The 23,746-nt window shown below is 39.3% G+C and overlaps 2 protein-coding genes across 2 annotated transcripts in view; one reads left to right on the forward strand and one right to left on the reverse strand.

The window, feature by feature from the left end:
• pias4b (protein inhibitor of activated STAT, 4b) overlaps positions 1-23,746 on the reverse strand; it is a 61,181-nt gene that overhangs the window by 31,224 nt on the left and 6,211 nt on the right. The gene's annotated exons all lie outside the window — the stretch shown is intronic.
• On the forward strand, positions 10,176-14,906 carry LOC137089789 (interferon-induced very large GTPase 1-like). The gene has a single exon (XM_067453358.1). It carries the CDS (start codon positions 10,188-10,190, stop codon positions 14,835-14,837), a length of 4,650 nt encoding a protein of 1,549 aa, XP_067309459.1. The 5' UTR covers positions 10,176-10,187; the 3' UTR covers positions 14,838-14,906.

The following is a 23,746-nucleotide window of genomic DNA, read 5'->3' on the forward strand; positions in this document are numbered from 1 at the left end:
CTTTGTATATAAAATGTATACTTTTACTCAAAGCACTTTTCTTTTCACTTTTCTCACATTTTCCCAAAGCATTTTTGTTACTTACTACTATAAAATAAATTTGGAAGTGTGCAAACGTGTGTAAACCATAGTAAACAAGTGCTTCCGCAACCGCGGTGAGCTTGCATCCGTTGCTATAGCTACTGACACATGAGACTGCGCACAGCAGAGCGGGACACTTCAAAAACAGATTTAAAACAGACAACAAAACGGTATGTACAGTACGCTTTACTATCACTATAAAGTAAGTACTTTGTTGACTAGATACTGTTCTAATGCAATCGAGGCTGATGCTAACATTAGTAACTACCTCAAGCAGTTAAAACAAAGTGACAAAAACACACGCAAGTCTGACCCAAACGTTTAATGCCACGTTTGTTACCATCTAACTTTATTTGCATTCTTTTATATCCATCTGGATGCTTTTATGCTGCGAAGTGGCATATTTGAAGCTAGTGACATGAACAATCAAACTGTATCCTCACGCAGCTGACAGACACATATAAACAAATCAGAAACTCATTTGTTTTTTTTAACATCACTGTAGCATAGTTTGATTAGATAACCATCAAGTGTTCTACAGTAGAAGCAAATAAAGTGTGAGAGTGACTTTTCTACAGTGAATAGGGCGATTTTAATCAGCTCCATTATTCATTTATTAAGACATATTGATGTGATATATGTATACCTACAGCTCCAGCCACATAAAATCTCTTCATGCAGTGTTTGTTTGCTTTATTTCTAGTTGAAGACAGACCTTAGAAATAGGCTACAAGGACAGCACCTGGCCACATGCATGCGTGTCAGTATTAATGGCCCAAATTAAGTGCTCACAGATTGGGTGTGGCCTTTGCCAATAAGGCTACCAAAGATATGCTCGCTATGTCTAACCTGAGACTCAAAATAGCATCCAACAGCCCAGCTGTGATGCACGCATTGTCTCCTGCTGACTACGCCAAAGACTTGAAACATTTGAATCTAGACACTGATTAACCTCCCTTGCAGCGCAGTCTTGGCTTGAGTTGGGATCTTCAGAATGATACGTTCACTTTCCATGTCAACCTCAGTGACAAGCCATTCACACGCAGAGGAGTTCTGGCGACTGTAAACAGCTTGTTTGACCCTCTCGGCATTGTGGCACCAATCACCATACAAGGGAAACTGTTACTCCGTGAACTTTCAATTGGGAATTCAGACTGGGATGCCCCACTCACAGCCGAAAAGGAAGTGGAATGGAACATCTGGAAAAGCTCATTGCAAGACTTAGTGCAGCTCAAAATTCCCAGAACCTACAATCCAACATCGATTTCCAACGCAGTAAGAAAGGAGATTCACGTCTTCTCAGACGCATCCCTCCAGACTATATCTGCTGTTGCATACTTGAAGGTAATGGATCATGATGGAATGGGTCATGTTGGATTCATTATGGGAAAAGCCAAGCTAGCCCCACAGACTGGTCATACAGTTCCCATGCTTGAATTGTGTGCAGCCGTCCTTGCAGTTGAAATAGCAGAACAAATCGTCCAAGAACTAGACATCAAACCCGACACCTTACAGTTTTACACAGACAGCAAAGTCGTACTGGGGTATATCTGTAACGAGACACGACGCTTCTATGTGTATGTCAGCAACAGAGTCCTAAGGATTAGGAAATTCACTTACCCAGAGCAGTGGCTGTACATTCCAACCTCACAAAACCCTGCAGATGTTGCTACTAGACCCGTTCCTGCTTCCCGTCTAAATGAAACCAACTGGCTTACTGGTCCTTCGTTTTTGCAGCACTCTGCATCCATTCCTGTAAAGGAAGCGCCCCATAACCTTATCGATCCAGATTCAGACGTGGAAGTGCGAACACATGCCACCACCTGCTTAAACCCCGATTCTAGCCTTGGTTCTCACCACTTTGAAAGATTTTCATCATGGAGATCTTTAAGAAGTGCCATATCTTCTCTTATTCACATCACTCAGTCTTTCAGAAACAAAGAAACTTCATGTTGCGGCTGGCACCACTGCAAGCTTTCATACAAATCAGAGTTACTGACTCGAGCTGAAAGGATCATCATCAGGTGTGCACAAAGGGAGGCTTATAAAACAGAAGTCAGTTGTTTGGAGTATGAAAAAGACATTCCTAAGCGGAGTTCCCTCAAGAAGCTGAACCCTGTCTTGGAGGATGGACTCTTAAGAATTGAAGGCAGACTAGAACAGTCCACACTCCACAGCAGAGAGAAACACCCTTTCATCATTCCCGGCCATAGTTACATAGCAACCCTCCTAATAAATCATTACCACGAGAAAGTAAGTCATCAAGGTCGAATCTTCACAGAAGGAGCTATCCGCTCTGGAGGATTCTGGATAGTTGGTGCAAAAAGACACATCAATGGCATTCTCCACAAGTGCATCACTTGCCGCAAACAGAGAGGTAAAACGGCTAAGCAAAAAATGGCAGACCTCCCTCCTGACCGCATCAGCACAGAGCCACCCTTTACTGATCACAGAGCTCTCCCTTTATGGGAGAGGATGATTGGACTTTCGAGACGGATCCTGGACTCCATGCTTCCTCAAATCAGCTCTTCACATCTGACTCATGAAATGCTGTCAACTCTAATGGCTGAAGTGTGTGCCATTATCAATGCAAGACCTCTTGTATCCATTTCAACTGACCCTGAGTTGCCTCTTCTCCTCACTCCAGCAATGATCCTCACCCAAAAGGTGTGTACTCCATACGCACCCCCAGGACCCTTTGAGGGTGCCGACCTATATCGGAAACAGTGGAAAAGAGTGCAATATCTCGCCAGCATATTCTGGGGCAGGTGGAGGAAAGAATACCTCGCTTCCCTTCAGGCTCGCCAGAAATGGCAAGACAACAAGCCTACTATCAAAGAAGGAGACCTGGTCCTCATGAAAGATGATCAGGTAAAAAGGAACGAATGGCCAATGGCTCTGGTCACCAAGGCTATTTCTGGCTCAGACGGGAAAGTCAGAAAACTGGAACTGAAAGTCACTAAGAGTTGTATTGTTAAGACATTCTTAAGGCCTATTACAGAGGTTATTTTGCTAATGTGTTAAGTTACCCCTGTGACCACGTATCCACTTGTCGGAAATTCAAGAGTGGTATTATGCCTAATACCAGACGGGAGTATTACGTCTTGTCTAAAGTTAATTCCTCTCCGCTAGATGGCGCTGTTTTACAAAGGTTTATTTAAACTACCTCCCTTTGAAAAACTTTATTTGTTATGCTGCATAGAGACAATCACGGAAAACTCTGCAGCCATATCAGCCGTTCTGCACATCAGAGAGATCGCGTGCGTCTTTCAGCCATTTTCTGTTGTTGTTGTTTAACGCCTTGGAGAAGCTTTGCTTGTAAGTTTCATTTATTATTCTTAATTTATGTATTTTGGGTCTATATCTTGTTATGATGTATATATTAGAAGCATGTTATCGGTTCCACGTGCGTTATTCAGACATTTCAAAAGATCACCACGCGATCACGTAATGACTACTGTAATTTACCGATGGTAATGTAAACATTGTATTAATGAGTCATTGTATTTGTTTATTTATATTTAAGTAAGCATATTTGTATTTCTTTTTCAGTTTCACAAAAAATAATGTAACAGAGATGAGAGAAACAACATGATTGCACTCAACAAAGTCAAGTAAAGATACAAATTTACTTCTTCATCTGCGTGGACATTGAGGCATCTTCATCACTTCAAAATGTTTAGCTATCTGTATATGCATGCCCAACATACACGCATGCAGAGGACAGAATACATTAAATATCGAGAATAAAGTCGTTGTGTTTCGAGAAAAAAAACTCTTTATATTTCGAGAAAAAAAGTCAAAATAAAATCTTGAGAATAAACTCATTAAATATTGAGAATAAAATCATTGTTTCGAGAAAAAAAGTCGAAATAAAATCTTGAGAATAACTCATTCGATCAGTCTTCATTGCATACTGATGAGGACATGGCAGAGTTGGATTATTTAGTCAAGCTATAGTAGTGCTAGGCATTGGTCCTGCATTACTTCCTGCCTAGTTATCTATTAATAACAGACCATCACACCGCAAACGTGAGCAGCGCGAGAGCGCCAATGTTAATCAATGATCGCAATGATTCACACCGGGAGCAGAAGTAGCGCGTGAGCGTCAAGCAGGAGAAAGAAAGAAAGGTGCGACAGTTGCTACTGATTTTGGTTCATTATCGTGAGGCACGGCGCTCCTCCAAACAAGTTCACGGAATGGAAACCCACGACAGAAAGCAAATCTTGTTTTCTTTATTTTACAATAGCACAATGCATTTATTTGTTCCCTCTGCTCGTTGCAAACTTGACATCGCAGTCAGTTCATTATCAAAATAAAACAGCCAACCTAATATATAAGAAGTTACACAGCTCAGTTTAAATAGTCAGTAGTAGCCAACAATCCGTGCCATTTAGTGTGAGTACTGCTCCACTGTGATGTTTCCAAGTAGAGGGCTACTGCTTCTCCTAACCTTCTCCCGCTCGCAACATTTATGTTTTGTCCCGCTCCTGTCCGCATAAAAGAATAAATCGTTTTTTTCTGTATGTCCATGACACTATTTCAATAATTTACTGTAAAGGCAAGCGTGTGCATGCGTGGGTTGGCATGGCAGAATACGCGCAAAATGCGCTCGCTTCATAATTCCAAAAAAGATAACATCTCATTTCATTGCGATCTCACAAAGCTCTGTTATCAATAAAAATGACTGCACCATGAATCTTGCATAATGTCAACAATTTCTTTGCTATAATCAGAGTATTTGTCATTATACAGAATTCAGCACTGCGCAAAAAACTCTTTAGATGGATTCTATATTAAATGCATCTGTTTCGTCATTGTGTTCTAGAAATAAAAACATAGGCCTATTGGTTACATGCACAATGCAGCAAAAATGTGTTACTCTGCCTGCTTGCGCCTGTAAATTGTTTTTATTTAGTTTTAGTTCCTCGTTGGTTTTTTGCAATAGATGAATAACAATTTATTTGTTAGATGTTTTATTTTGTAGAAGTTTGAGTTCCGCCAGTCCCGCGTGAAATACAAAGCCTATAATAATAATTGTTTAGCATCCAAATACATTGCGAAACATTTGGAGAGTTAGGCTACGTGAGCACAATGCTGGTTACTTTCAATTCATCATTAAATTATTTTGTTTTGGCTTTATAGTTATAGCCTTTTTTAATTTTTGATCTGTTCTAAATACCATTAGGCCTATACAAGGATTTGTTGTAGAGTGAGTGGAACTAAAATAACGTATAGCTATGTCTGTTTATAATGTTTGTAGTGTAGTCTACATTATTTCACTTTATTTAGGTATTATTTTTGAGTGCAATCAAATGCGACTTAGATTTACCCCCCCCCCCCCCCCTCTCTTGTTGGTTGAAGGTTAACCAGTTAATTACAGGCCTAGCTATCAAATTAGTGCAGAATTAACGTAGTACTTTGCAAACGCGTACATGTTTTTGCGAAAAGTCCGTTGTCATTTGTGGACAGCAGACTAAACATTGCACATGGTTAGTACCTGGAAAAGCAGGGAATCATGTACAATGAATTTCTTATTCCTGATTTTAACATTTATTTCACACTGGTTTTAGTTTTCATTTTTATAAATCATTACTATACATGAATTTTACAATAAATGAAAAGATATATGGATTTTTGTATCCATTTTTATTTATTTACATTAGTAAGATACAGGACATCGTCTTTCAAAACATGACCTGCGGGAAAGAGAGAAAAAAACAATGCATCATTAGCTAAAGTTGATAGAATGTTATTTTTATGTTATTGAAAGAAAGTCTGATATAGCTTGACTAAGTAATCCAACTCTGCCATGCCCTCTATCTGAACACCGATCAAATACGTTATTCTCAAGATTTTATTTTGACTTTTTTCCTTGAAGTTTTTTTCTTGAAACACAACGACTTTATTCTCTATAGTTAATGAGTTTATTCTCAAGATTTTATTTCGACTTTTTTCTCGAAATATAACGATTTTTTTCTCGAAACACGACTTTATTGTCGATATTTAATGAGTTTATTCTCGGGATTGTATCTCTACTTTTTTTCTCGAAATATAACGATTTTTTTTCTCGAAACACAACTTTATTGTCAATATTTAATGAGTTTATTCTCGAGATTGTATCTACTTTTTTTCTCGAAATTTAACGAATTTAATCTCGCATTATAATGACTTTAATCTCGAGATGCTTGTCTTTTTTTTCCAGCTTGGCCTAATCCTCTTCCGTACTAAGACCTGAAAAATCCTGTCTAAAATTATAAAATGAAGGTTTCTCTTTATGACCAGTTTCTAGGTACGTGCTACTATAATCCTGCCTTGAATCTGTTGATGGTATGTCATAGTTGTACGCCTCAAAATGTCCATTTCTATCCACAAAACTTGCCAGAAGTCATGGTTTAAGAGGTTATTTTCATTTTATTTTTTTAATTTATTCCTGAGGCTGCAATATAAGATGCATGTTGGTCTCATTTGTAGTTGTAATGCAGCAAACTATAATTGGACTAGCGAAAGAGAAACTACAACAGTAGTCGCAGACAGGTTTTGTGAAATCGCAGACAAATGCCCGAGATCATAGGTAAGTCGGTGCTTGTGCACGCGAGTGACAATCACGCAGTGTGACCTGATCAGAGAGAATCACCGATGAGTCGCCGATGGCGGTGAGATATTTAGCATGCTAAATATCTGGAGTTGTCGGCGATTGAAACTCCTGCTGTGTGAATTGCGTTCTGACTGAAAATTACATCGGCGATGACCGACAGCCAATGAAAGAATGAGATACAGGGCAGCGGGAGGTTTAGGGAGGAGTTATAGAGCAGAATATCAGTATTTTAAAGGGGGGGTGAAACACTCAGTTTCAGTCAGTGTCATGTCAATCTTGAGTACCTATAGAGTAGCATTGCATCCTGCATATCTCCGAAAAGTCTTTATTTTTTTAATAATTATATAAGAAAGATGCGCTGTTCCGAGTCTTTCCGAAAAAAGCAGAGCGGGTGGGGGCGTATCGTGTGAGCGGAGCTAAATAATGACGTGTGCAGCAGCGCGCCGCTATTGTGTTGAGTGCGTCGTAAAGCAATCCCTAACAGCGGGAAAAAAACTTTATTCAAAATAAAAATATGGCTTTTAATCAGATACAGCCATACATCTATGATCCGGAATCAGACCCAGAGGCTGCAGTTGAACAGGAGCAGCAGCAAAAACGTCTAGAGCAGGACGTCTCTATGTGGTACAAGTTATACACTAACTATATAATATGCTTAGCGGCTTGTGTTATTTACATATTTATACTTGAATTATATCGTCGTATTTTTGTCTTTGAAGGTGTACATGTGGGAAGTGCAGTTGTGCACGTGTGTTTGTGTGTTTACGCGTGGTTTGTGTAGACAGTAAGCGGAAGGCTAAGTTAGTGTTTACATAGAAAGACACGGAATAGTAGCGCATTTGAATGAAGAAGTGTGCTTATTTAGTTCAACATATTTCCCCCCTCTTTGTGTATTGTTGTTTGGAGTGCTTTTACAATACACAAACATAAAGTTACACATATAGTGGCCAGCTAAACAAATGTACACGCACTACACATCGCATGCTCCATTGATCAATTAACTATACGTGATCATGTTTGGGCTAACACAGACAAAAACACAGACATTTGAAGCAGTCTCACTCACCGCCTGCGGTTCTAACGTTGGGACCTTTATCGTTGGGACTGCTCCATCCTTCAGCATTAGGCGATTGGAAAATCCTGTGTCGAGCTGGACCTTGTTTATGAAACAGTCTGCACCGAAATGCAGCGAACAGATATAAACATTCGCGCAACTCAGTTGCTGATCCGGAAAAGCAAATTACATCCACTGTTGCCTTAACGCGGGGTTTTGGGGGAATCTGTGCAGGACTGTCTTGGTCTGGCAACCAAAAACGCACTTTTTTGGTGACATTGTTAATTGTGCACATCACCTGTGCAGCTCAGCCTACGAGCCAGCGCTTTGATGGGCGTAGGCTGTTGCTTTCGCTCTCTCCCTCTCTCTCTCTCACGCGCTTCCGGTAGAATTGTCCGTAAGGCCCATACAAGGAAATTCCGCCCCCATTAACGTCAAAGGGGACGCATGATCTCAAAAAACTTGCCGAAACTTATGACTAACCGGAAGTAGTATTTTTGACAAAGAAATACTCCCATCAAACGTCCACCTTAACTTTTGAAACTTTGTCTATGTTTAGTATGGGAATCCAAGTCTTTAACAGTGTAAAAAGATCAGTATGCATGAAACAGCATTTCACCCCCCCTTTAATAGATATAGTTACAATTCTGTCAAACAGAAACAAAGCCCAAACATTTGCACATCCAGCTGCAGCAGCAGCACATTACAAAATTGTTTATTTACCTCAAACTGTCTTTGCAGAACACAATCCTGGCTCCCTCTGTCTCTCCAACAATTTCTTCCACCATAATCTTTTTTCTTTTTCTTCACAAACCAGCGCACATGCAATTTGAAGCAAACTTTTTTACAGTTTATCATTTTTAATAACTCGTCTCGCGCGAGAACTCCGGTCTGACACACGTGTGATCTGGCGTTGTTTACTCGTCACATCGCACGTGTAGTTGGGAAACGTAGTTTGCGCACCGGAGAGAGAGAGTTGTCGGCGATTCTTCCTCTTGTTCAGTCATGCAGTGTGAACTCCTCTGTCGTCAAACCATCATGCAGTGTAAACACAGCAGTCACTGAATGATACCCCATAAAGTCATGCAGTGTGAAAAGTGCAGTCACTCGACGAGTTTGAAAATCGTGCAGTCTGAACTAGGCTTTAGAAGTAGCGTTACATGGACTTAGGAAAATTAAGACCTGTTTAAAATGATTTAAGACCTAGAACTCTATATATCCGCAAATTTAAGACTTTTTAAGGCCTTTTTGATTTTAAAATTTAAGACTTTTTAAGACCCCCGGGAACCCTGCACGGGTGTGACACTGCGTCTTTTTAAAGATGTCATTCCAACCGTGTGTTTCTGAGCATGGTTGTTACCTGGCTCCAGCTGACAGTCACAGTTGTTGCCTCGCATGTCTAGGCGTCAAGCACGCCAAGTTAGCTATTGTACACAAGTAATTTGCCCACTGCGAGAAGATGACCATCACAGAGTTGTCGCATCCAGACCTCTGCAATCTCCACATCTGGTCTCTGTATGAAAAGCAAAGGATCCGTGAAGAAGCACGACCTGATCATCAGGTTTTTTTGTGCTGACAACCAGAAGTGTTGCTCTCTCCTGGGCACTTGCGCACGGCACCTTGCTGGCAGGTACTGTATATGTAGAGCTGTAGGCTGGGTGACACCCAACACATTTGTTAGATTTCATAATATTCATGTAGAGCCGGTGTCCTCCCGTGTACTCACCAGTAAACACCAGAGACAGATCGGTCTCTCAGTTGCTGTGCCATTACCCTTTTAAGGACTGGATAGATGTACTTACTCTGCTCCTCAAATGAGTTCCCCAGATGGCGAACCCTGTTGGAGTTCCTCCACCACCTGTGGCAGTCAGATGTGGTGTAGATGTCTGACGCCAGGTGGATCATGTGGCTTACACAGACGCTGAAAGGGGCAGCAATAGTGGAACTTTGACAGGGATCCCAATTCGTCAGTCGTCCGTTCAGACATAACGTCAAAAGTGACTGACTGAAAGAGAACATCTAGGTTGTTACCCCCATTCCCTGAAGAAGGAAACGGAGATGTTACGTCCCATCGGCACAATTGCTGTTCCACCACTGAGCAGCTTGGTCACTGGCTTGGCTCCTTAGCAAAAACCTGAATGTGCGTTGCAGCTGCTTCCATATTTATGTGCCAGATGCCAATCTCGCAAGCCAATGTGCATTAGCTCGTTTAGATAACACTCGATGGAGTGTAATGAAGATAATTGGGCTCTCCAATTATTGGGATGTTTGTATGATCTTCGTATGGCTTTAGTGAACGGGGGTTACATATGTAACCTAGACATTTTCTATTTGCAGATACTTGTACTGGTAAATCTATACAAAAATGAGAGACAAGAAAAATGTTCATACTTATTTTACAGGCCAAAACAGCCAAAGAACATAGAACCCAAGGAAAAGATGTGGGGGAAAAAATGGAGGAACTTTTTCACAGACTTCAACTTGAAGTCAAGAGCAACTATAAACTGAGAGCTTCAGATGTTCTTCAGATAACTGAAAATGATTTACAGTCCCTTGGGTCTTATACTGAGAAGTTTTTACAAAAACTGATGATGATGAACTACAAGGCAAGAAGAATCACTTTTACAGAAACTACAGAGCATCCCAAAGAAAAACAACACAAAGCCCAAGAACCATCTGCAAACAATGATGATGTGTTTAGTGCATTTTTTGGGAAAACATCTTTGTCTAATAAAAGCAACACAGACCCTATTCACCCAATGGATGTTCAGATGGCTGTGTTTCATTGTGCTGATCGCATCCTGAAGCAGATGATGGTCAATAAGCTTTCCCAGTGCCGGTACGCTCTGCCTCTGCTTGTTCCTGATCCTTTCATTCAACAGATTGAGTTCCCTCTCTGGACATTTAGAGAAATTAACCAGAGCTGGAAAATAATAAACAACAATGAGGAAACCATCAGTCAAATACAGCCGATCTACAAGGCAGAAACTCCAATGGTGTTTTTTTTCAGGTTTGGCTCCGTGTCCTCATCCAAGTCTCAGCTGATGAACAGCCTGATCAATGATAAACACAACACGTTCTTCCACAGACACTGCCCAGGCAGCAGCAGAACCAGAGTCCTGATGGATGGAGTGGTGGAGATCGCCTGGTTCTGCCCTTCTGGAAAATATGACGACAAATTCACTAAACGTGTTGCATTCTGCAATCTACACGGTGATGCAGCAGACCATGAGAAACAGCTGCGTATAATGACTGAAATGGCCCTTGTCAATGTTGTTGTTTTACCACAACTGGAAAGAAATGACAAAAGTGCAGAGAAATTCCAAAACCTCAACAAGGACCAAAAGCCACTGATTTGCCTTCTCCCTGAGGATGATTCAGCCAGCACAGAGGTGTTGGAAAGAAAATATAAAATTGGTTTGAAAGAGAGAGGGCATGCAGAGATATCTGAAGATCTCAGAAAAGCTATTGTAGATTGTCTCTCACTCCCATCTTCAGAATCAGTCATTTTTAGACTTGAAGATGTGGCTAAACACACAGACATCAGAGTAGATGAGAAAGAGGATGATGACTGCATGAGAGGAAAGGAGGCAGCACAAGAAATGATGAGCTTACTGGAGAAGAAAGATCTGACAAAAATCAAAGAATCATTGTTTCCCTGTCAGGGCAAACTGTGGCATGAGTGGTGTCAGAAGAATAAAGAATTAAATAGACCTCGAGGGGATAACCCAGAAATGGAAATCAGTAAAACAAAAGCGGAGATGATGAAAATACGTGAACAGCAGCATAAATCTGACATCAGTGAGTTCACACAATTATTCATAAAACAAATGAACTCAGATGCTGCAAATAAGTCCTTCTTCCTTAAATGGCTCAGTATCCTCCTGGATGAATATACCTCAGCTGACCTCGCTGATCTACGTTGTATGTATGAAGAAAAGTGGTCAAACATGAAAGAAAATGCTGATGAATCTGAAAAACCCAAACTTCTGGAAATATCTAAGAAACTTCAAGATGCAACCTTTGGTCTGGAGCACATCCTCAGAGAAATTGGACAGATTTTTGAATCATGTTCATCTGTGAAGAAGAACAAGGCAGACCTGCAGTTTGACTTCTCTTCTCTCCCGAGTCTTGCAGCAGAGATGATGATCTCTGGATTTCCACTGGAGCTGATGGACGGAGATGCTGCTCATGTTCCTGTGGTCTGGATCTCTGCTGTTCTAGATCAACTCATCCAGAAACTGGGAGACCAGCGAGTCTTTGTGCTGTCAGTTTTAGGGATTCAGAGCTCTGGGAAATCCACCATGCTCAATGCCATGTTTGGACTCCAGTTTGCCGTCAGTGCTGGCAGGACAACCAGAGGAGCTTTCATGCAGCTGGTCAAAGTGTCAGACGAGATGAAAACACAGATGAAGTTTGACTATATTCTGGTTGTTGATACTGAGGGACTTCGTTCTCTAGAACTGGCTGGAAGCTCAACAAGACATCATGACAATGAATTGGCCACATTTGTTGTTGGCCTTGGAAATCTGACATTGATCAACATATTTGGAGAAAACCCCTCTGATATGCAGGACATTCTTCAGATTGTTGTTCAGGCTTTCCTGAGGATGAATAAAGTCAGGCTGAATCCCAGCTGTGTGTTTGTGCATCAGAACGTCTCAGACGTCTCAGCTGAAAAGAACACCATGGAGGCAAGAAGACGACTGCAGCAGACACTGGATGAGATGACCAAACTCGCTGCTAAAGATGAAGTCTGTGATGCAGAACGTTTCAGTGATGTCATCAAATTTGATGTACAGAAGGATGTGAAGTATTTTTCTCAGCTCTGGGAGGGCAGCCCACCAATGGCACCACCAAACCCTTCATACTGTGAAAATGTTCAAGATCTTAAGAGAACTATTCTTTCTTATGTTTCAAAATCAGATGGCATGATGCTGACAGACATAAAAGATCGTATTAGAAACCTCTGGTATGCTTTACTGAATGAACGCTTTGTGTTTAGCTTCAAAAATGCTCTGGAGATCGCCACATATAGAAAACTGGAGACAGAATACAGCAAGTGGACCTGGAGTCTCCGGAAGGCCATGCTGGAAATTGAAAACAAATTACAGAACAAAATAGAAAATGGAGCAATCAGTGAGGTTGAGGAAACTGATCTTAAAGACGAACTAAACATAAAAAGTACAGAAGTGAAGAAATATATGTCAGAATTCTTTGAGAGGGACACCTATGCCAATATACTGATTGAGTGGAAAAAATCATTTGAAACAAAAATCTCACACATACAGGAAAACATTGTTAGGGAAACGAAGAGGAAACTGAATGAGGTGCTTCAGCAGCGAGACCTAAAGAGAAAGATTGATGCTCAGAGGACACACAATGAAAACGCTCTCCTTGAGAAGGCCAAAACTCTTGCATCAGCTCTCAAAGACAAAGCAAATGATGACGAGATCCTGCAAAGAGAGTTTGATTCATTTTGGGAACATTGTGTAAATGAGATTAAGAAAGACACACCTCAAGGCGCAGATCTCAACATTTTAAAAGATATGAAAGAGCTCCTCAGGGATGCCTTCTCTGAGCTCTCTAATGAAAACAAAATGTGCAACGTTTTCATGATGTCAAACTATTCAGATTATGTACAGGTTCAAAAAAATAAGACACTCAAAGTGTTTACAAGTAGCTATTCTCTATCAGCTGAGGATCACACTCAAATCAAAAACTTAATTACAGATATTGCAGAGCAAGCAAAAAGAAATATCATGTCAAAAAACATTGCAAAGACGGGCTACAATAAAAGTTACATTCAAGAACTCAGTGGTTTCATCAAAGCCAAATTAACAGAGCATGAGGAAAGACATAAAGGGGAATATATGTTCAAGAAACACTTCTTCAGTGATTTGGTGCTTGCCATAGTCAACAAAGTACAAATGATAATCGTGGAACAGCACAACATTTTCAAGCAAGCCAATGATCCTGTTCTCTATTTTACAAGAAAAAGAGAAGAATATTACAGTATTTTCAAGAAATACTGCCAGGGGGCAACATCAGCTGCAATCTTAGGTGAGATCATCTGTAATAAACTTAAAGAGCCCATTCAGCAGAGTGTCTTCAAAAAAACTGCCCGAGATTTGGCAGATGAAATGAGGGCCACATGTGAATCACTGAATGGAAACAGATCTAAACTGGAGAAACACATCCTGAAGACACTGGCAGAGAAGGAGGATTTTGAGGCATACATGAGCTACATTGATAATCCCAAAGAACACTTCAAGAGTTTCATCAGAGATGAAGTCAATAAGTACATCACTGCTAAGTTCGACAGCAGTGTTCTGTCCAAGATGAGAGATGAGTTAGGACTGAAGGAGAAACGGATCACAGAAGCAGTGAAGAGAGCAACTGAACAGGTTAATAAAGACCATGGAGATGTTGATCTCTGGTTGAAGACTTTCACACTGAGTTTATCAGATGTGCTGATATTCTCTGAGAATGACCTCAGCGGAGTTAGCCGTGATGGTGTTGATGTAAAACTCCTAAAAGATGCAATAATAAAAGAGCTTACTTCTATAATATCAGACATGAGCAAGACATTCAGATATTCAAAATATTTTCCATTGAAGCTGGAATACAAGGACAGGCCGGATGAGATACTAAAGGAACACTTCTGTCAGTGCTGTTGGGTTCAGTGTCCGTTCTGCAAAGCCATCTGCACAAACACAGCCGAAAACCACGAATCACAACCTCACAGTGTTCCTTTCCATCGACAGGATGGACTGAATGGGTGGCATTACAGAGGAACAAATGATCTTTCTGCAGGTTTTTGCACAACTCTAGTGACAAGTACTGAGACATTTCGCCCATCTCATGATTTAACAAAAAAAATTCCATATAAAGTTTACGACACAGCAGGAGGAGTTTATGCTGAATGGAGCATCACCCCTGACCTCACGGAGCTGTCTTACTGGAAGTGGTTCATCTGCAGATTTCAGAAAGATCTGGAAAATCACTACGATAAAAAGTTTCAGGGGCGGGGTGCCATTCCAGATGAATGGAGAAAACACTCAAAGCAGGATGCCATTGAGAGTCTGGACAAATACATCTAAACAACAGTCTTTATAAACTTTGATTTAAGTGTTTCTGAATAATATTTGAGTTCAAGTCAGAATCTTTAAAGAACATGCTAGACTGCTAGAAAATGTATAAAGCTTAATCAAAATGCATAAAGCTAATCATTAAAGGCAACTAAGCACTTCTGTATAATAAAGAGTTCTAAATTTATACTTTTGATGTTGAAGAAAATAAATAGTTTTTGCATGTGTATTTGAAACTTTAAGAGGATCTTTTCCTAATCTCAATGTTAGGAATAATGATTAGTTCCTAAATGTATACAAATACTTGCGTTTGATGAATTGTGTTGTTAACTGGTCATTTGAAAAATCCTGCATTTTAAATTTTGATATTAATTTAAAAATTAACAGGGTTCGTACAGGTGCTTGAAATCCTTGAAAGTGCTTGAATTTTGATGTTGTGTTTTCAAGGTTTGAAAAGTGCTTGAATTTTGTATAAAGTGCTTAAAAATGCTTGAAATTGTAACTATGTATTTTACAACAAATACCTATCTGACTAAATAGTTTGTTTATTAAATGTAGAAATAAAATGTTGGGAGCCTAAAATGAAACCTGCTGTGCTCGCGATCTGCCCGTCTATTTCCATGTGTGACTCCGCCCCCATGTTGTCGTTTCAATGAATGTTGGCTGAATGATGTTAAATACGAATTTTGAATCAAATGGACTCAAACCCCACGAAGTGCCTCTTGTAAAGTCTGCAAAAACACTTGCAGCTTTTTACTATGGGCGAGTCTGCTCGTTCGAGTCACATGAAAGGTAGGCTAAGTCATAGACTTTCAAGTAAGCTAACTAAAGTAGTTTACTTTAGCCTACACATTAGCGCCTATTTGTTTAACTTGCACTATTAACTGCTAGCTAGGAATTCGCATAAGTGACAGAGTAGCTATAGCTGCTGGAGAAAACAGCGTTGACATTTTTGATGCGGCAGACAAACTGCTTATGTGACAAAATGATTGCGATTGAAAGTCATTACATGTAAACACCAGATCGGTTTAGATAACGTCTCATGTAAACAGTCCACTAAATCTTTCAATCAGTACACACAAAAATGATTACTGTCCGTTAGGGCTGACATTTTTGAAAAAAAATCTAATTCGAACGGAATTAAAATATCAAGCAATGCATTCGAATATATTCGAATATCTACAACGCCGTCATCTCCAGCAGCTGGAATGTGTTTACGGATGCCATAGCAACTCTCAACGGCCACCAGGACTTATACAGTTTTATAAAAGCTATTCATTTGTTGTAAAGTGTAATAATCATCTCAGAAAAAATAAATTCTAATGTCAGGCGCAGTTGAAGTAGTTAATGATTGTTTGCTTACATAGGCTTAGGGACAGTGTCATTATGCCAACATTATCTTCATAACTTCTTATGAAACAAAAAGGTTATCCCTCAGAAAAATGTACTTTCCTCTTTTGTCATGCTTGGTGCATGAGCGCGACGTGTGCTCTTCAGTGGTGAAGGCGCGCGCTGTGGACATCACATAAGGACGCACACAAAAGTAATCCGGTCAGGTCATGGTGAAATGTTTAGTTTGATCGATTCATGGAAAGGTTTATCCACCCATCTCAAAACGATTACAATTTCATTCAGTTTGGGCATTTTTATTACGATTGAGGTGTTTATATGGAGCATTTTCCTTCAGATTGGACTTTTAAACTGATTAAAGTGCTCCATGTAAACGCACCGGCAGTAAAAAAAATTGCGCTACATGGCACTTTAAAAACCGGATAGTTTATTTATAGTTCGATTACGGATATTTCACGTCATCTTCGAAGCATATTCGAATATCGAATAAAAAGTGACAGCCCTTGTCCGTCACTGGCTTGGAGGAGCAGTACTCGCAGTCCTACATCACCGGACTAATTTGCCTAATCTTCTCGGAACTTTAGCTCGCGGTGGAAACACAGACAGCTGCAGGTCTGGGGGGGAGAAAAGTTCCTGTAAAAAAGTTCCTGGTACAAATTGTTCCGGGTAGTTTTGGTGGAAACGGGGCTTTATATGTATAATGTGGTAATGTAAGATTAGCATGTCCGTTATGGCATGTTCATTTGTGGAATAGGCAGTGAACGTAGCCACAAATCCGCAAATTAAAACCTACAGACGTTAGCTCAGTGCATAAAAATAGTGTCAGATGATCATACAAGTAACTTAGTGCTGTCAGAAATATTGATATTTTTTGATATGCATCGATAATGAAATAACCGAAACGATACTCTTTACACCTGTTGCTCTCCTCCGCCTCCGGCCGACAGGTTAACCCTTTGAACACTAACGTGCCGACGCGTCTTGCTGGATTTTTCTTTATGACAGTGTGTTAGTGTGTGATCGGTCTGAATTTCGCACAGGATTAGACATAATTCTACAAATTTCCGCAGATTTCACGCTCATATCTGGTGCGCACATACCGATATAAAGCCGACCTCTGTCATAAAAGTAAATAAAATAAAAAATTGCTCCTTTTCCCAGCTTATTAATGGTCAAATACATACAACAATGTTACAATGTCAGTGTTTTGATTCCACGCTTGCGTCAGGGGCAGCAGTTACTCAAACTACAAAAAGACAAAAGATCACTTGCTGCTCTTTACTGATTAACTTGTGTAACTTTAACAGATTAATATGTATTTAATTTTTACAATGAAAATCCACTGTTATTTTAAATTTGATAAGTTTAATAAATAATAATTAATTATCAAAATAAATAATAATTAAAAAAAATTTTTAATTCAGTGTCTCACCTGATTACAGTTAGACCTAGGCCTACCTGATTTATTTGTGCTATTGTTTTTGCTTATTTGTTCTTATTTTATTACTGTTTTCTCTTCTTTTTACCGTTTGAAGTCAAGCTTTCTTGTGCTCTATGTAAGCTACTGCAACACAATTACCCCATCGTAGAACATGCACTGTAAGCATATTTGTGAGATAATTGTAATGGTAATTGATCAGTGTTTATGAAAAAAAGCTTAAGCCTTATCATATAAAGTGATCTCTTCAGAAGAAATATTTGATTGCCTAGACCTTTAATAGACACACACAAAAAAAGAAATTAATTAAAAATAGAAAAGGTCAATGAGCTGAACCTGATTGACTGTCTACCTCAAAGACGAATGTTTGCCGTTTTTAAATTTTCAATAAATTAATTGAAAGTTAAGTGAACCCGTCGAGTGATTTTTTTAGGGTAATTGTTTTTACAATTACCCCAAAGGCAGGTTAGATAGTAAGCACAGTCTACTCAGACAGTGATACATTTAAAAGAAATAAAACTTCACGTGATTTGGTTAAATATCTGATCCTTCTGCTTTACAAAACACAATTTTGGCTGTTTATAGTATTATATCTTTTTAATGTGATGATAACACTAAATAATAATTTTGACAATGTATTGGTATGTAATTTACTGCTGTGTTAGGTGCTGGAAAAATCTTTAAAATGGACCTTGAAAGTGCTTGAAAAGTGCTTGAATTTGACCTTTGAAAAGGTGTACGAACCCTGAATGTGGAGAGGCCACTAAATACAGTAACTTACATACCACAGAGACGGACGTCCGGATGTTGCCGTTTCTCCTGTTCAATTTATTTCTCCCTCAGATTTGATTGTGGATCATTATCTGTATTATCTGAGATAGCCATGGGTTTCTCCACGCTTGAGGACGTCACAGCTTTGCGCGCTTGTCATTCTTTAGCTCCGCCCACACGATACGCCTCCAGGCGCTCGGTTTTTTCCGGAAAGACTCGGTACAGCCCATATTTCTTTTATAAATATAATAAAACTAAAGACTTTTCGGAGATATGAAGGATGCAATACTACTCTACAGGTACTCAAGATTGACATGAGATTGACTGAAACTGAGTGTTTCACCCCCCCTTTAAAAGAAAATTCCTTTAGCATAAATGCATTTTGTGGGTTTTAACAGACCAGCTTAAAAATGTAATGATGCATCAATAAATTATATATTCATTATCTACTAATGGTTTGATCATCATTTGTTCACAATTAACAATTGTTTATTGAGATAATGGTACACTGACATTTCAGTGATTAATAATATATTAACTAGTAACTTAACCATTTACTAACGATCTGTTTGGTTATTTTATGATATGCTATTTTTTAAAGATAATTTACAGATTTGCAAATTGTTAGCATATACTTAATCATTTATGAATGTATAGTCATGATTTGTAAATTATTAGTTTATCATTATCTAATAACTTATAAATAATGTATAACTGAATCTACAAAATATACACAAAAGTAACAATTCAGTAACATTTATGAATCGCATTGTCATGTTTTGTAAATCATTAGTTCATTATTAACTATTAAATTGTAAATTACTTATAACTCAATATACTAAATATATGTAAAATAATTAACAAATCACTCATTAATCAGTAAAGGGGGGTGAAATGCTGTTGAAGACTTGGATTCCCATACTAAACATAGACAAAGTTTCAAAAGTTAAGGTGGACGTTTGATGGGAGTATTTCTTTGTCAAAAATACTACTTCCGGTTAGTCATAAGTTTCGGCAAGTTTTTTGAGATCATGCGTCCCCTTTGACGTTAATGGGGGCGGAATTTCCTTGTATGGGCCTTACGGACAATTCTACCGGAAGAGCGTGAGAGAGAGAGAGAGAGAGAGAGAGGGAGAGAGAGAGAGAGAGAGAGAGAGAGGGAGAGAGCGAGCAACAGCCTACGCCCATCAAAGCGCTGGCTTGTAGGCTGCGTTGCACAGGTGATGTGACTTCAAGAAATTAACAATGTCACCAAAAAAGTGCGTTTTTGGTTGCCAGACCAAGACAGTCCTGCACAGATTCCCCAAAAACCCCGCGTTAAGGCAACAGTGGATGTAATTTGCTTTTCCGGATCAGCAACTGAGTTGCGCGAATGTTTATATCTGTTCGCTGCATTTCGGTGCCGACTGTTTCATAAACAAGGTCCAGCTCGACACAGGATTTTCCTGTCGCCTAATGCTGAAGGATGGAGCAGTCCCAACGATAAAGGTCCCAACGTTAGAACCGCAGGCGGTGAGTGAGACTGCTTCAAATGTCTGTGTTTTTGCCTATGCTCATCAAGTAGCCCAAACATGATCACGTATAGTTAATTGATCAATGGAGCATGCGATGTGTAGTGCGTGTACATATGTGTAACTTTATGTTTGTGTATTGTAAAAGCACTCCAAACAACAATACACAAAGAGTGGGGAAAATGATATACTAAAAAGCGCGCTTCTTCATTCAAATGCGCTACTATTCCATGTCTTTCTATGTAAACACTGACTTAGCCTGCCGTGCAAAACCAGTCCGCTTAACGTTACTACAATTGTCTACACAAACCACGCGTAAACACACACACACACACATACACACACGTGCACAACTGCACTTCCCACATGTACACCTTCAAAGACAAAAATACGACGATATAATTCAAGTATAAATATGTAAATAACACAAGCCGCTAAGCATATTATATAGTTAGTGTATAACTTGTACCACATAGAGACGTCCTGCTCTAGTCGTTTTTGCTGCTGCTCCTGTTCAACTGCAGCCTCTGGGTCTGATTCCGGATCATAGATGTATGGCTGTATCTGATTAAAAGCCATATTTTTATTTTGAATAAAGTTTTTTCCCGCTGTTAGGGATGACACAGCTTTACGACGCACTCGACTCAACACAATAGCAGCAGCGAGCACACGTCATTCTTTAGCTCCGCTCACACGACACGCCCCCACCCGCTCAGCTTTTTTCGGAAAGACTCGGAACAGCGCATCTTTCTTATATAATTATAAAAAACTAAAGACTTTTCGGAGATATGCAGGATGCAATGCTACTCTATAGGTACTCAAGATTGACATGACACTGACTGAAACTGAGTGTTTCACCGCCCCTTTAATGAACACGTAGTCATGTTTCATAAATCATTAGTTAATTATTTACTTATCACTTGTAAATGACTTGTAACAGAATTTACAAAACATTTATAAAATGTTAGCATATCACTTGATAATCATTTATGAATGTTTTGTAAATGATTAGTTCATCATTAACTAACCACTTATAAATGACTTACAACTGAACGTTATTATAAAGTGTTACCCAAACTCTTTGCAGTTGTTCTCTGAGAAACTCCTTTCCGATATTGCTACACTAGTGTCCGCCGCAGCATTGGGGGAATTGGTGATCCTCTGCCCATCTTATCTTCTGAGAGTCACTGCCACTCTGAGAGGCTCTTTTTATACCCAATCATGTTGCCAATTGACCTAATAAGTTGCAAATTGTTCCTCCATCTGTTCCTTATATGTACATTTAACTTTTCCAGCCTCTTATTGCTCCCTGTCCCAACTTTTCTGGAATGTGTAGCTTTCATGAAATCTAAAATGAGCCAATATTTGACATGACATTTCAAAATGTCTCACCTTCAACATTTAATATGTTTGCTATATATTCTATTGTGAATTAAATATAAGTTTATGGAGATTTGTAAATTGTTGCATTCCTTTTTTATTCACAATTTGTACAGTGTCCCAACTTTTTTGAAATCGGGTTTGTAAAATGTCATCTTGAAAACAACAAAAGCTCTATTTGTGTAGCTCTTTTAGAAGGACTGCTCTCCTTGGTGCTGAAGCACGCAGGGGAACGGCCACGACGTCACAGACAGGGGAGTAGTGCAGCCTGACGTGCATGCTTTCTATCACAAAGGTGCTCTCTTACCAGCCGTGAGAACAGCTTTTTAGCACTCTCCACCAGCGCACTAAACCAGCTGTGAGAACAGCCTTTGTGTTTGCTCTTACAAACTAAACAGAAAGACAGTAAAAATACCATGCAACCCACTGCTGTACTGTCACACCAACACCAACTGAAGAGGTCCACTTCCAAAAGTTTCACCGCTTTGTAGAGAGTGCTTTCAGGACGATCCATCCGCCTCTCGGCTCCAAACTGAAAATCTAATTTGATGCAAGCACCTGACCTGTGGCTGATTTATACCCACGCTGTGTGGCATGTGCAGCTGATGCAATCATTCAGTCCCTCCAGGATTTAGCAGGCCTTTTTTGTGATTGTTGCAGCCTAAAATGCCTGATGTTACGGCCACTTTTTTAAAAAGTTGCGATGTTTTAAATTGTTCATATTATGCTTTTTTGCTTTTCCCCTGTTCTTTATTGTGTTTTTAATATCTTTTTTGTTTATTTTATAGGTGAAAAAGTAAAAAAAAGCCCAAAGTGTCCCCCATTGAACTGCTGGTATTTTGCGGTATTTTGTGTCTGTGCCGAACTGTGCCGCGATTCACACGAACAGTGTGAGAAACGCGGACTTGGAGCGCTTTTGTTCAATCAATCAATCAATCAACTTTATTTATATAGCGCTTTTACAATCACGATTGTGTCAAAGCAGCTTCACAGTGTCAAACAGGGTAATATTGCGACAAAATTAGATTTGGCTGTACAGCCGTACTGGAGAAAACAGTGATGTTATCAGCTTATTTTAATTTATCATATAGCGACAATGTTGGCAGATCAGTATTATAGTTTATAGAATTAAATAAAACCTAATTCATATATTTTATTTGTATAATAAGTTGAATAACTTTAATCATATTTTTAGTGTCCCCAACTGAGCAAGCCAAGCCAAAGGCGACAGTGGCAAGGAACCAAAACTCCATCAGGGCATGATGGAGAAAAATAAACCTTGGGAGAAACCAGACTCAGTCGGGGTGCCAGTTCTCCTCTGGCCTATTAACACACCGTGTAAGATTATTATTCTGGCAACCTTACAGGTCGGAAATCATATTAGATCGGATTATTCAAAATTTTCAGGGTATCACGGAAGAGACAGATTTATTTAGGATGGGGCGTCAATTACACAAGAGTATGAATACATGAAAGATCGGAATTATTGCGCTGAAGACGGGTTTTGAGCTGTTCAGAAAAGTAAACTGCGTATTCGTTTTGGCCGATTGTAATGTATTTAGTTCAATAAACCATGTAATGTAAGCGGTGATGGTGTTAATGATTTACCTCAGATATGAGCGAGAGTGAGCTTCAGTGCATCGTGCTCGGACTGCAGAGAATGTGCTCGGTGTAAAAATCAGGAGGCCGCGAATAATTGGTCAAAGTTGCAGAAAAGCTGCGGTGATTGGTCAAAATTGCGAGTCGCACTGAATTCACGGGGATTTGTTGAAGTTGCGTTAATAGTTGCGCGAAATCATGGAGGGAATGATCATTGCATGCTAATTGGCTCATTCACACTCAAAGTAGATTGGCTCTCACCAGTGAGATTCCTATTTGTCGGTCTCCTGACGCGTTGAGTGACCGACTGAATGGAAACTCATTGTTGCTGTCCTGTGATTTATCTGTAAAGTAGCTTAGAAACTCAATTATTATGGCATAGATTTTTCTAATTTTGACAGAATTACAACCTACAGCTTCACAAATAATAGAGAGACAGTATGACATTTATGCACACAACTGCTCTCATTAATACATTCAAATAAATGTACTGGTACTGTGCTAATTTATCTTTATCTGATATACAACGAACACAGATTTACAACAATCTGTAAGAAATGTTGACCCAGACTGTAACTTTTTTGTTGGTTTCTGTTGGTTAACTTTAACTTTAAAAAGTCAGAAACCTGGTTGCCTTAAAATTTTGAGTTTATTGAAATTAAAAATTTGAGTTGATACAATGAAGGTAATTTGTTTAATAAATAGAAACTCAAAATATTATGCATCTGAACCACACACACAAAAAAAAAATCATGGAAATAGCACTATTTGGCATGTTTCACTGTGTCATCAGAAATAAAACACACAATTACCCAATATGCTTACAAAATCTTTTAATAATATTTTAATAAAGGTTGTCAAATCTCAAAAAA

Source organism: Pseudorasbora parva, chromosome 9, assembly GCF_024679245.1.
Source record: "Pseudorasbora parva isolate DD20220531a chromosome 9, ASM2467924v1, whole genome shotgun sequence".
In the NCBI taxonomy this organism is placed as follows: Eukaryota; Metazoa; Chordata; class Actinopteri; order Cypriniformes; family Gobionidae; genus Pseudorasbora; species Pseudorasbora parva.